The sequence below is a fragment of the Pteropus vampyrus genome, unplaced genomic scaffold, assembly GCF_000151845.1.
Source record: "Pteropus vampyrus isolate Shadow unplaced genomic scaffold, Pvam_2.0 Scaffold56, whole genome shotgun sequence".
Lineage (NCBI taxonomy): Eukaryota > Metazoa > Chordata > Mammalia > Chiroptera > Pteropodidae > Pteropus > Pteropus vampyrus.
In genome coordinates this window covers 5,786,200-5,800,661 of record NW_011888837.1, presented here as the reverse complement: position 1 = coordinate 5,800,661, position 14,462 = coordinate 5,786,200, and the positions used below count along the sequence as shown (strand labels likewise).

The 14,462-nt window shown below is 37.6% G+C and overlaps 1 protein-coding gene across 1 annotated transcript in view; it reads right to left on the bottom strand.

Moving 5' to 3' along the window:
- FRAS1 (Fraser extracellular matrix complex subunit 1) overlaps positions 1-14,462 on the bottom strand; it is a 421,815-nt gene that overhangs the window by 399,608 nt on the left and 7,745 nt on the right. The window contains exon 2 of the mRNA XM_011360633.2: positions 10,695-10,726. Within this exon, the coding sequence (XP_011358935.1) occupies positions 10,695-10,726 (32 nt within the window). The remainder of the gene's footprint in view (positions 1-10,694; positions 10,727-14,462) is intronic.

Sequence of the window (14,462 nt, the reverse complement as noted above, 5' to 3'; positions counted from 1 at the left end):
AGGAAGGAAGGAAGGAAGGAAGGAAGGAAGGAAGGAAGGAAGGAAGGAAGAAAGAGAAAGAAAGAAAGAAAAAAAGAAAGAAAGGAGGTAGGAAAATATATGGTGATGGGAAGAAATTTAACTTTGGGTGTTGAACTTCCAATGCAACATACAGATGATGTATTATAGAATTGTACATTCAAAACCTATAGAATTTTAATTTTCTTAACCAATGTCATATCACCCCAATAAATTAAATTTTAAAAATCAGACATGAATAAGAATGTGATAGAGAGGATAAAAAATAAATAAATAAAATTTTAAAAAATAAAGGTGAAGTAGGTAACTCACTACTTATTGCCAAACAATAGTAAAGAGCTCAGACTCAAACTCAGGAAGTCTGAATCTACAGCTTGAGCACTTAGCCATATTGCTATACTCTTATACTGACACTTACACAAAGTGCTTTGAACTGAGTTCATTATCTGATTTTAAGGTATTAGTTAAAATACTTTTGGCTATAGTAACATAAAATCCTATTTATATTGGTTTAAATATTGAGAGAATTTCTTAGCTCATATATCAGTTCCCTAGAAAGGTCAGTTCCTTTGCTGGTTGTCAGAAGATCAACAACCAGACTCCTTGAGGAACCAAACTCTTTCCACCTTTCTCCTCCATCCACCTCTGTGTGTTGGCTAGCTACTCTAATGGTTACAAAATGGTTGCAACAGCTCCAGGGATCACATCTTCACATGCCAATGTTCAAAGAATATGCTTTAAAATTTCCCATTAATGGAGAATTTTTCTTTTTCCTGAGGTTTCCTTCTTGTGAAGGGGTATAAACTTATTAGCCAGGCCTTTCTTATCCCTAGAAGGTGGCATGATTTATCTAAGTGGTAAATTTAAAAGAGTAACTGGACATGCTTAAGTCGGTTTTGTCTTCCTCCTTCTTCTAGGGAGCAATCCTATCAACCAAGAGCAAAAGTTTTTCTCTGCTTCTCCAAATAGTAATTCTTCCCTGAGCAACTCTTCTACGTGGAAAAGCTGCCTCAATAAAGCTCTGTCTGTGAATGCCTATGTCTGCCTGAGTCTGAGGGTTCAAAATCAGTAAGCCCATTTCACCAAGGAGATTAAAGCCACATTCTCCAACTTAGTTTCATGGATTAAAAAATAAAAAGTGATTTTTTTACTTCTATATTTCATTTATTCTTTGTTTCATTTCTTAACTAGTTCAGAACTTAGGGGGACTGGGATGCTATTTATAGGTGTCCTTTCAAGCACACAAAATTTAGCAGATGTCCATGAATATCTCATTGGCCACAACTAGGTCTTATAATCTCAGTCCTAGACCAATTCTGACAAAGGAATATAAACATCTTAATTAGCTACAAATAAGATTTACACAAGTGATGTGGGAAGGAGTGAGGACTGAAAAAAAAAAAATTGGACTTTGTCAGGCAAGAAAAGGAGAAAAGGGGCTGTTGGGTAGGCAACATACAGTCTGCTACTAAATGACCTGGGGATATAACTCATGTCTTCTAGCACATGGAAGGTAATCAGTAAATATCTGGAATCCAGTTGGCTCTCTACTACTATCATCATATGCCTGTGGCAAACATGAGAGAAAGAAAGGTTTCTTCTTAGCCACTAATTTAAGGTTAGGGTTCCTTCTATTCCTGTTCTCTCAATTATTAGACCAAGTTCCCTGTGGATAATAGGGACACTCAGTATAGTAAGGGACACTCAGCACAGTAAGGGACACTCAGCACCAAAGAATAAATATCCATTTCTGTTGATAATTCTCTCCTGCTCACTATTACAAAACCATTTCAAGAATGTATGGTATGAGGAACTATGAAATCTGCTCTCCAGTGTAGACACCCACCTCTTCCCAGTCCCTCCTACCCATTCAATTTCCCTTTGGAGAAAAGGAATGATATAAATTTAATAAATAACCAATCTTGGGAGCTGTCAGGAAAGAACTCACAGGTCATGGTCCAAACTCAAGGGCCTCCTGGATACTAACAATAAACTATTTCTTACTATGACAGCTTTTCTTCTTTCTCCTTCCTTTCATTTAGTGTATAAACTCTGGCAGCCTTAGAAATCATTGTTAAAAAGAACTTCGCTAGGATACCAGAGGGTATGCATCTATTTTACAAAAAACTGCTTGGATTTTTTTTTTTAACTATTTTGTACTAATTTTATATTTAACTGTCTTCTCCCATCACAGAAGCAAAATGTCGTGCATATGAAATTTTCAAAGCCAACTTTTCTTTAGACAGTTGTCATTCAAATTTCAAGAAAGCATAAGCTTAACTCATAATTGTCATTAGATATTTCTATATTATCCGTTCCCTTAGTAAGCAGAGGGCTTTAAAAAGTAAGTAAACTAAGACAAGATTATACCAAAGTTGTCATAAATGAGTGACAGTTCCATTCTATATATATGCATGTATAAATATACTGCATATAAAATAAACATGTATATGTATATATTTTGCTATTTGAAACAGATGGAGAGAAAAAACAAAATGAGGTACTACGTTGTAAGACAATTTGGAGCACAAATGACACAAACAAAATAAAAACATGGGGAATGTATGGTCTGACCAAAAAATTGAGATATATGACCACACATACAACAGTTTGAAAAAATTAATATGGCTAACAAGCTCAGTTGCATCTTCTAAATTCAAAACAAAGTATAAGATATGTGTTTGTTAACTTAAACATCTGTTCCTACCACAAGAATATGAATAAGAATGAAAGTACATAATGGATTATTCATCAATAAAAGCACAAAATCTCTTGCATTATTCTTCTCACACAAGCATTCTAAGAAGATATAAATTCCCAAAAAGGAAGCTAGCACATCTGATTATGATGAACAATTTGTAAAAACCCAGCAAGGAAAAAAGAATCATCTCAGGCACCTAGAGCCCAAATCTCACCACCCAGCTTTCAAGGGTACAAAATTGCTGCCTTTGAAGAAATGCAAGGAAAGAACCCTTCATTGTACACTTGAGTCAGGAGATTTCCTCACCTTCTCTAAGGGCTTCCTTAGGCAGAAACACACAGTTCTAACTTTCGATCCACACAAGAACTCAAATTAGAAGGACTTTTGGAAGTCACCTAGACCAAGCTATCACTATCTTATTTCTGATACTGCCTGTTCAATCTCTACTCGAATATCTCTAGTCCCAAAATTTATTCCAGCATCTAGCACAGTGATGATTTGCTACTGGTTTTTTACAAAAAAAAATTAAGTTTTTACCCCAGAAGAAGTACATTTTAATAAAAGGTAGCTCCCCACTTAAAAACATATTATTCAGTATTTAAAAATAAATGAAGAGGGACCAGAGGCATTAAAAAATGATGAATTCTTGTTAAGCTATAACAAAAAACAGCAATATCCTACAATACCCAATAGTACTCTTAAGGGAAATTAAGAAATGGCTGATTTTATTGCTTCCCCTCTGAGTATATCCACAGGATGCCAAGTAGTCCCCCACTGCTGAGAAGTTTGGGGTGTATAACAGTAGCGACTGTCTGAGATTCACAAAGTGTTTAGGGGGACTTTGAGCACATAATAGAGAAAGCTTCCAAATTTTCTTCACTTCTCTTCATAAAATCTCTTGAGCGTGATAGTGAATACCAGCACAAATGCAAGTCAGAGACATTTTCATTTCTATGTGCTATCTCTTTTGTGTTAGTTTCAAAAAAAGTAATGCTACAGCACACCAATTTTTTAAAAGCACACTAGCACGGAAGTGCTCTAATTTTCTTCCTTAATCCTCCTAAGCCTAATAAACAAGGCCTGCAGATTAAACCAGAGGTTCTCAACTCTTTTCTGCCACAACATAAGCTACAGTGGATAACACTGCCACAAATATATCAGATTTTGACAAAACATCAAAATGTTTTGTCAAAATTTTAATGGATGCAAATCAAAACCACAATAAAATATCACCTCATACCTGTTAAAATGTCTATTAGCAGAAAGAAAAAAAGATAACAAGTGTTGGTGAGGATGTGGAGAAAAGGGAACCCTTGTACACTGCCGGTGAGAACGAAAATTGGTACAGCTATTATAGAGAACACTATGGATGTTCCTCAAAAAATTTAAAATGGAACAACCATATGATCCAGTAATCCCACTTCTGGGTATATATTTTAAGGAAATGAAATCTAAATCTTGAAGAGATGCACTCCCAAGTTTATTTTAGCATTATTCACAATAGCCAAGATATGGAAACAGTCTAAATATCCATCAACGGATGGATAAAAGAAAATATTATGTAAATATATATAAATATGTAAATATATAATGGAATATTATTCAACCTTTAAAAAGAATGAAATCCTGCCATTTGCAACAACATGGATGGACCTGGAGGACATTAAACTAAGTGAAATATGCCAGATGCAGGAAGACAAATACTGCATGACCTTACTTATATGTAAAATCTAAAATAGTTATACTCACAGAGCAGAGAATAGAATGGTGGTTTCCAAGGGCTGGGGAGAGGGTAAAAGGAATTTATCAAGAACACAGTTTTACTTATGCAAGATGAACAAGTTCTGGAGATCTAATGTACAACGTTGTGACTATAGCTAATTATACTGTATTGTATACTTGAAATTTGCTAAGAGAGTAGATCTTAAGTGTTCTCACCACCCAAAAAAAAAAAAAAGAGGAAGAAAGGAGGCAGGAGAGAAGAGAGGAGAGGAGAGGAGAGGAGAGGAGAGGAGAGGAGAGGAGAGGGGAGGAAGGAAGGAAGGAAGGAAGGAAGGAAGGAAGGAAGGAAGGAAGGAAAAGGAAGGAAGGAAGGAAGGAAAGAAGGAGAGAAGTAAGAAATGGTAACTAAGTAAGGTGATAGATATGTTTATTAGCTTGATTGTGGTGATTATTTCAAAATGTATATGTATATCAAATCATCAAATTGTACGTCTTAAATATACACAAATTTTATTTGTTAATTATACCTCAATAAAGCTGGATAAAATATTTTAATGGACTATGTAAGATTGATTGCTGGTGAGGACTTATATATAACTCCACCCCTTTTCTTTTATTCAAGGAAACACATCGAACAATATGGGGAGAGTAGTATTTTAACAGAGATGACTGTTCAAATTATTTAGACTAATAATCAAAGAGCAAACTCAGGTACTCTAACAAATTTCTTATGACTTTCCTCACAACTGTTAATAACATTACAGAGAGGCTTTACCTGGGGTGGGAATCATCCAGGAGACTATAATTCAAGTTTAAGTACTCGAGTATGTAAGAATTTGAAAGCTCTAGAGTTGCACAGTCCAATATGGTAGCCATAAGCCACACATGGCTATTTAAATTTAAATTTTAACAATTACCTTAAGCAAACTTTAAAATTCAGTCCTTCAGTGCCAGTAGACACATTTCAGGTATTCAATAACCACATGTGAGTCAAGGCTACCATACTGGACAACAGCTATGGAACGTTTCCACCTGCGGAGAAAGTTCCACTGGATGGCACTGCACTAAGGAATCTTGGAGAGATCTAATCTTTCTCATTTACAAATTTAGAAACTGAGACCTCATTTCATTCAAGTGCCTTACTCAATGCTACACAGCTCATAATTACAGAGTCAGGACCCAAACCAAGACATCCCAGGCTTTATCACTCAGTCATTTCCACTCTGGCATAGTGTTGCCACCTAGAGAGTAAGCGCCAGTTCCTTGCCAAGCACAGTTCTGCATTCTTTCACAAGCATGCTCTCAGTTAATCCTCATATCGACCATACGAGGAATATAATCCCCATTATACAGAAGGAAATTAAAACTCTGCTGCATAAAATATATCTGAAGCCACACAGCAAGTATGTAGCATTACTGAGATTCAAACTCCAAAGCCTGGATATTTCCACTGTGTTATACCATATATATAGTAAACACTCCATATTTTTAATTATTCTTGAAATTTTTTTCTTTCTTTCAAATGTGCTAAAAGTTAGTGCTTTTGTCAGCATTTGTGAGCAAAAGTATTCCAAGTAGGAAAATCACAACACTTAACACTTTTGATCTAGTGAAGAAGAGTGTTTTTCCCAAATTTTCTAATCATAACTACTTTTAGCAACAATAACAGCAGCTAACCTTTATTGAGCATTGTAGGTCACTTAGCACTGGGCTAAGTGCTTCGTATTGATCTCTTTTGACCTTCACAACTTTGTGAAGTAAACAGCTCATCTCCATTTTAAAGTTGTAAAAACTGAGGTTGAGTCCATCCATTCCCAGGAAGAACCTAATAAAGGAAAATTGTTTACCCCATGGTAATACCAAAAGAAAGTTAAATTTTTTTACTCATAGAGTTGAAAAAAATAGAAGGTAAGTGAAAACATTGAAATTCAAAATTTATTTTCCTCCTCTCACTCAATGCCCCAGTCAAAGTTAAATATATTAACTGAGTAGTTTTCTACTGATGGATTTCTGATTTAACACATTCACACTCTCTCTTCCACAGGGGCTGACTTTAGAGAAAGTCCTGAGAGCCCAAGAGTTCAGGGGTATTGTGGAGTAAGAAGCATACCCCAAAATAGAATTATCAGTGTTTCTCAAGGTATAGGACTTTCCTGGATATTTTTAGTCTCTTCTGGTAGTTTCTGACCTGAGGAATGGAAAGGAAACAAAATGTAGGCAAGATAGTGTTAAAGAAAGAAGAGAGAAAGCTGAAGTCAGTACATAAGTGAAAGATGGTTACATGTGGCTTAGAACCAAATCACCCTAGAATGTCACCACATGTCCATAGAGCTGTCAAAAGTTGGGAAACACAATGCACTGTTGGGGATGTGTATGTATCATATATTTTTAAGATATCATGACCCCCTAAATGTTCCCTGCATTGTGTGGTGAATTTAGTGCACACTAGTGTGGGAGAGCCTCAGTTAAATGAGAAGGGGTTAGCCAGGGACAGCTGGCTTTTGCAGGTCGGGACAGAGATTGGCAAAGACAACTGCATGGCAGGTGCAGCAGGGAGGGGGTGGACACATAGGACTGAGGGTGAAATAAGCTAGTGTGTTCAGAGACAACAAGCAGGCTGACTTGACTGTGAGAAACAGCATGCTCAGTGAAACGGCCTTAGAGTTTGAAACGGTCTCTTCCTCTAGCACTGACCAGTTGTGTAATTTTGAACATGTGATTTAGACTTTGTGAGCCTCAGTTTACTTATCTGTAAAGATAAAACCTATTTCTTGAGATTGATGAGATTATGAAATAAATAGTAGGTGCTTAATAACTGTCCCTTCCTCCTCTTCTTCTTCTTCTTGGTTGGTAAAGAAAAATTTATTAGGGTGGAAAAGCACATGCCAGGCACTGCATCTGGGTATCTTCCCTACATTACCTTCTTAATCTATTAAAACCTTCCAGGAGAGGTTTTATTTATCCCCATTTCACAAAAGAGGTGATAGAGATTCAGCAAGGTTATATAACCTGTTCTACGTCACAGAGCTGTTTTGTAGTAGAGGAGGAAGAGTTGAAACAAGGTCTGTCAAACTGCAGGAGCCATGAATGTTCCACTACTTCTGGCAGCTGCCTAGGCAACAAGTGAGGAGACTGAAAAGATATCAGTGGGAGGAATCCTCACGAGACAGGTTGAGAGTCAGCAACTAGCAGCCAAGGCCTACATCTGTGTTCTCATTTACTTTATATGTTTTATGGAATTCTTCTGGGTAAAGCTGATGCTTTGCCATTTTCAACCAGACCTGCTCTCCACTTCTGGTTACTCACCTAAGAAATGAATGAAGCTCAAGAACTTCACATCTCTCCCCCCCATTTCCTCACCTATAAAAATGGAGAGTTTGGACTACACAATCCCTGAAATCACTCCTAGTTCTAAAATGCACGTGGGTAGAATTTATAGAGTTTGGAACAGGGACACTATATCACCATCCTCAGAGCCAGCTCCCAACTCTAAAGCCTCTTACAGTAGAAATCCTCTCACCCAAAGAGTTGTTTAATCAGAGAATTCTAGAATGGTATATAAATGTTCTTAAACTCTTTATTTTAATTTAAAATACATAAATGTGCATTTATTCCATTTCATCAGTGTAAGTACAATGCTTTCTTCAAGACCAGGTCATGTGGAGAGAGAGCAGCAATGAGTTATTCAGACAATTAACTAGCTCCACAAACATCATCTCCATTTCTAGTGTGAAGTTCCTTAAAATGGAAAGAAAACTTAAAGTGGTTGCAAATAAATCTGAATGCAGAATTTCTCTGTATTTTTGTATTTTTCCCCGATCTTTTATAGTTGTTTCTTTCACACTTAATTTGACAGCGAATTTTTAGTGACTCACCTCTATGGAGTCTTTTTAAAGTATTTGACATAGTTTCCCTAGAAACAAGGATGCTATTTCTTTCACATTCACATTTCAGCAGTTTAATTAAACTGTAAGTCAGATTTTGTCATTCTGCTCTAGCTTCTCCAATAGCTCACCCACCTTACTGAAGACAAACTAAAGTCCATATAGGGTCCTCTGCCTGCCTCTCCGACCTCATCTCCTGCCATCCTCCCCCTTGATCATGCACTCCAACCACTCTGACTTCCATACGTTTCTTCAAGTGGCCAAGCAAGCACCCACTTCAGACTTCACACCTGCTGTTCCCTCTCACTGGAATTCTCTTCCCCTGGATATCCGAGGAGCTAGCTCTTACAATCAGGTCTTGGTACAAATGTCACCTCAGTGAGGCCTTCCCTAGCACTCTATTTCAAGGAGCCATCCTTGCCCCCATTCAGCCTCTTCTATCTCCCTACCTCCTTATTGTTTTTCTCCATAGTATTTATCTAATATACTATATATTTTACTCATTAGACTTTGAGCTTCATGAGGGCAAGGTTTTTGTCTGTTCATTGGTGCACTCCTAGTGCTTAGAATAGCAGGTCCACAGTTGTCACCCGATAAATGTTTGTTGAATAATAATCTTCATTATTGTAATATGTGTTTTGCCTTTCTGATTGAATTGATTAACTACAATAATAATTACATCAGGCTTGAGAACGTTTAGGAACAAAGGTAGCAGAGTCTTGGTAAACAAAGAAGCCACAGGAAGTGTCAGGAGTGTGCTGGTGCACTACAGCACAACCTACTAGCTCTGGGCAGCCATGAGCCTTGGGATCAGCCAGTACATGGAAAGGAAGATAGCGGGATCATCTGTTAAATGCAAATGGACCACACAGCTCTCTGTAAACTTGATCAAATTGACCTCTCCAAGTACTTGATGCTTTCATATTCAAATGTATAATAACACAAAACGACATCAAATATAAGAAGGTAGTTTAGCCATTTCTATTCAGATGCAGGTGGAACAACAGAAAGAAGACAGCTTGTTTTGTTCTGGTCCACTGCTTAATGGTCAATTACCTTCTGCAAATCTCTTAATCTCTCTCATCCACGGTTCTTCATTAAAAAAAGTAAGGGTATCAAATAATATGTGGCCTGCCTATTTCATTGGTCTATTGTAAGTATCACATGGATCAATAGCTATGAAAATATACTAAAAAATTATGAAGCACTCTATACAATAAACAATTCTCTTTGTATTAACATGGATAACTGACTTTTCTATAATAGTTACTATAGCTCCCCAAAACTAATGATGTACTTTATAGCGCTTTGATTTTAAAATGAATCCTAAAATGCACTAAAGAATAAACAGAAGGAAAAGTAGGCTTTTAAGTGCATGGAATGAGAAAGAGAGAAAAAATGTTTTTTTCCTGATTCTTTAACAGAAAAATATAAGAAAGAAGAAATAATCTCCAGTGCAATAACTATATTACATAAAGTTCAGATTCAAGAATATTACTGTGAACATCTACAATTATCTAGACTCTTGGATATTTCAGAAATTTCTCATCTATTTCAACACCACAAGGATAATCCAAGATGACTTATTAATATCACACATGTCAATAGCAGGTTGTGATGTAAATGAGCAAACCCTTTCCAACCATCTCAGTTCTGTTTTTATTACAACATTTATTAAACCAGAATAAAAAAGTGGTGAAGAATGACTTGTCACACCATTTATTAGAGTTGATGGAGCATAGATAGTTTTTTCAATAAGGCTTTAACACACTGTTATGCACCATAGTGCATTATTAATGAAAAGAAATGCATGAGACTTGCCTCAGCTTTTCCAAGTCATCCTGACTTTGAATTCGAAATCAATTCTACTCTAATGGCAAAGTTTCAGAAATAAAAATGTTAAATTTGTTTGTTGTTTATCAAATCTTAAATATATAATTCAAACAATAGTCAGGAATCCTCTATATTGTACTTAATTTAATAATCATACTTTTTCTTGGAGTGAGTCAAAGGAAGAAGCAAATGCAATAGGAAGATAAACAAATTGTGTTCTAGTTTGTATCTGACAAGAGAATGGGATCTAATTTTCTCTCTGATTGAAAGAACACAAAGGACAGCCATGGAATGCAAATTGTGGGTTGGGTATTTGAACTCCTCTTCCAATACCTGAGTATCAGAATGGAACTAATTCACTCTGGAAAAGGTATTAAGTAATTGAGCATGACTGTGCCAGGATGAGGGATAATCCTCAAACTGTGAAGGAAAATAAACATATTTTACAATGATAGGGTTACCTCACTCACTTAGTAGCTTCAATCAAGCATTTTACATTCAAAAGAAATAACCCAAAAATATTAAGAATGACCTACCGCCAGCAAGGAACCCTGATAGACACAAGCACCTGTGGAGAAAAACAAAGCAAGAATTAAAGGGACGCATAATAAACCAACAGGTACTGTCCAGGTAGAAGTAGGTAAAAACTGCATCTACGTGTATCATAATCAGAAAACTGAGCTATTTCCAAAATCTTAAAGGCTGGAGCATTCTGTCCCTGGGGAAATAGCCCATATACCAAAACAGCATTTCTTGAACACACATGAGGCAGAGCATCATTAGAACTTATTTGAATTTTAAAATAAATGTTTTATAATGGCATGTTATAAATACAGTGTCTATTTTCACTTGTGGTAAATCAGCAAAGCCTCCATAATCCAGTCCCAATTTACTTATCCAGGCTTCTCTGCCACTCTTTGCTTACACAAATTCTCCAGTCCAATTCCAGAGGCCAACTTAGGATCCCGTGATAATACTTTCATATTTCAATGCTTTTATTCATTTTCATTTCCTGCAGGAGATGTACTTGGTCTAGTCAAGTTCATTGAACATGATCCCATCTCTTTCATGAAGCTTTCCAGCTTACAGAATTATTCTCTTTCTCCTTTGAGCTTATAGTACTTTGTGCCTACATCATCCATTTGTGAATTCATTCTTGTCCGCTTCCTTGTGGCAGCCTTGCAAAGGACGTGGAACTATTGCATCTACCCCAATATCTGCATAGACACTCTTAGGACAAGGACCACTCCTACTGTTTTCCCCAAATATTCACATAATCGCATCCACTTGAGTATGTGGCTGATTATCTATTTCATGCCTTTAACACAATATGTTCTTCTTTAGGGATGTTGAAATATTTTATAGGAGAATGATGTAAACTGGAGTTATTTAAAAATAATTCTTCTATCAAGCTTCTGACCTACAAGACTCTTCATTCTCTTTGTATTCATTTTTGCTCCAATGAGCTGATTATAAACTGATACATCTTTATATTTTTTACTCGTTAAGTAACAAATAAAAACAACAGATGACTTGTTTCTAAATGAAAAATAAGGCTGAATTGAATGGGACAACCTATATATTCTGAAAAACTAGTGTATCGTAAAATACATTTTTTATAAGTTTTATGTCTAAAAATTTGAAATTGCAATGCTAATTTTAAAAAATAACATACAAGCACTCTCAACCAATTTTTGAACAGTACAACAGGTGTTGATTTAACCTGGAAATGTGGGTAGTGTGCTAACAGCTACTCTCTCAAAAACTGAGGTTGCAAAACAGATTGGAATAGCAGAAGTACATCTTGACAATGTGCCATACTTGGCATCCAAAGAGGAAAAGACACATTTTCTATGGCTCTTGGCTTCTAACAGATCATTCATGAAGTCTCAATAATATTAACTTCTCAGGAAAGGACTGGTCTACCTTATCCACCAATGATGGAATTAAGAACAATCTTCTAAGAAAATGAAATAACTACTTACACTTGGGTTTGAATCAAAGATCTCTGTGGGCAAATATATTAAAAGGCTTTTGTGCCCGTGACATTCAAATAAGAATAACTTGAGATAAAAACCTTGGGAAGAAATTCCGTCTTATTTTTCTTTAAGAGGTCCTGTTCCTGACCTTCCAGTCAAGAAACAATAATAGGTAGATGCTGTACTTGCCTCCTCTCATGACCACATCAAAATTACAACTACAAAACAACCATCATTGGAAGTCACCTGAAGTCTGGCTAAACAGAAGTCCTACAACTGGAGACATAAATAAGAAGCCACCTCAAGACCGGTAGGAAGGGTGGAGACACAAAACAAGCCTATCCCACAACCACGTGCAGTGGTTGAGAACTGCAAGGAATATCTTGGCTGCAGAAGTCCTCAAGAGGAGCAAAGGGTCCCAGGCAAACACTGGGCTTCCCAGCCCAGGATTCCACTTTTCCAGGAAGAACAGTCCCTCACAACCTCTAGCTGTGAAAACCAGTGGAGGTTGTGGTTGAGTGAGACAGAAGGCTTCAAGAGTCATAGATAGCGCTCTTAAAGGGCCCACGTATGGACTTACTCGGTGACGGACTCACTTGCTCTGAGATCCAGCACTGGGGAAGCAGCTCGAAAAGTGCCAGGGACATACAGGGAGGAACTGAGTTGTGTGGCTTTGGGATGAGGACTGGAGGGACGGTTTTCTCCTGGACAGAAGTACTGGCAGAGTCTACTGTTCCTTTGTTGAGCCTTCTCCACTACCTGTGTGTGGATGCAGGCAGCTGCCGTATCTGAACTCCATCAACCTGGCTAATACTGGTCGCCTGTCCTGGTGATTCCTTGACACCCCGCCCCACCCAATTAGCAGCCCCACCCAAGACTCCTCCTGTGATTTTTTTTTTTTCCATAGAAATGGCCTCTCTTGGCTCATGCTGCAGACTTTCCTAAAATCTCTCAAAGGTTCACAAAATCCAAACAAGCAGCACCTGGCCTCAATGTGCCCCATACTCTTGCTGAAGATCCCTGAGCCAGGCACTAGAGGCACCCAGCCTTGATTCCCAGCTTGACCTCTTAAAGCACCTCTAAGCCCAGCATGGGTGGCAGTCATCTGCGGATTGCTTTGTGGCTCATGTCAGGTGGCACCAGGCTGCAGTTGAATATGTCTTGTGGTGGGGCGCCTCCCAGGAGACCCTTGGGTTGGTATGCCCAGTGGCCAACTTCAACCAGAGCCAGAGCACCACCTAGGACTGCATCCAAGACGAACACACCCGAAGGGCAGACTGGGCAGGCACCAAAGCCCTGCTAAAGTGAATCCTGCTTCGTAGGGTAAATGCCTCACCAGCCAGACCTCACAACCAATCAGCCCAAGGGTCAATCCCTCCCAGTGAAGTGCAAAGAGCAACCAAGGCTCAACTACAACAGGAAGGCACATACATGCCATACAAGGAACACACCTGGAGCACCTGGCTCAGGTGACCAGGAAGATGGTGCCACTGTACCCCACAGGACACCTACTACAAAGCCACTCTACTAAAGTCGGGAGACAACACAGCCATACCTAATACATGGAAACAAGCACAAGGAGGCAGCCAAAATGGTGAGACTAAGACACAAATGAAAGAATAAGACAAAGCTCCAGAAAAAGAACTAAACAATCTACCAGATGCAGACTTCAAAACATTGGTGATAAGGATGCTCAATGAACTTAGGGGAACAGTAGATGAATTAAGTGAGAACTTCAGCAAGGAGACAGAAGACATAAAAGTGGAGAGAGGAAGCATAAAAAAGAGCTAGTCAGAGATGAAAACTACGATAACCGAAATAAAGAATACATTAGAGAGAATCAACAGTGGATTAGAGGAAGTAGAGGATCGAATCAGTAATTTAGAAGAGAAAATTGTAGAAAACGCCCAATCAGAACAGCAACAAGAAAAAAGAATACAAAAAAATGAAGATAGTTAAGGGACCTCTGAAACGACATCAAGCATACCAACATTTGCACCATAGGGGTACTAGAAGAAGAACAGATCAAAAAATTGAAAACCTATTTGAAGAAATAATAATGGAAAACTTCCCTAACCTGGTAAAGGAATTAGACATACAAGCCCAGGAATGCAGAGAGTCCCAAACAAGATGAACCTAAAGAAACCCACACTAAAATACATCATAAATAAAATGCCAAAGGTTAAAGAGAGAGTCTTAAAAGAAGCAAGAGAGGAGGGAGGTAGATGGGTAAAAAGGGGTCAAATATGTGCTGACAGAAAGAAATCTAACTATGGGCAGTGAACACACAATGAAATATATATATATATATGATTTAGTTTTGAA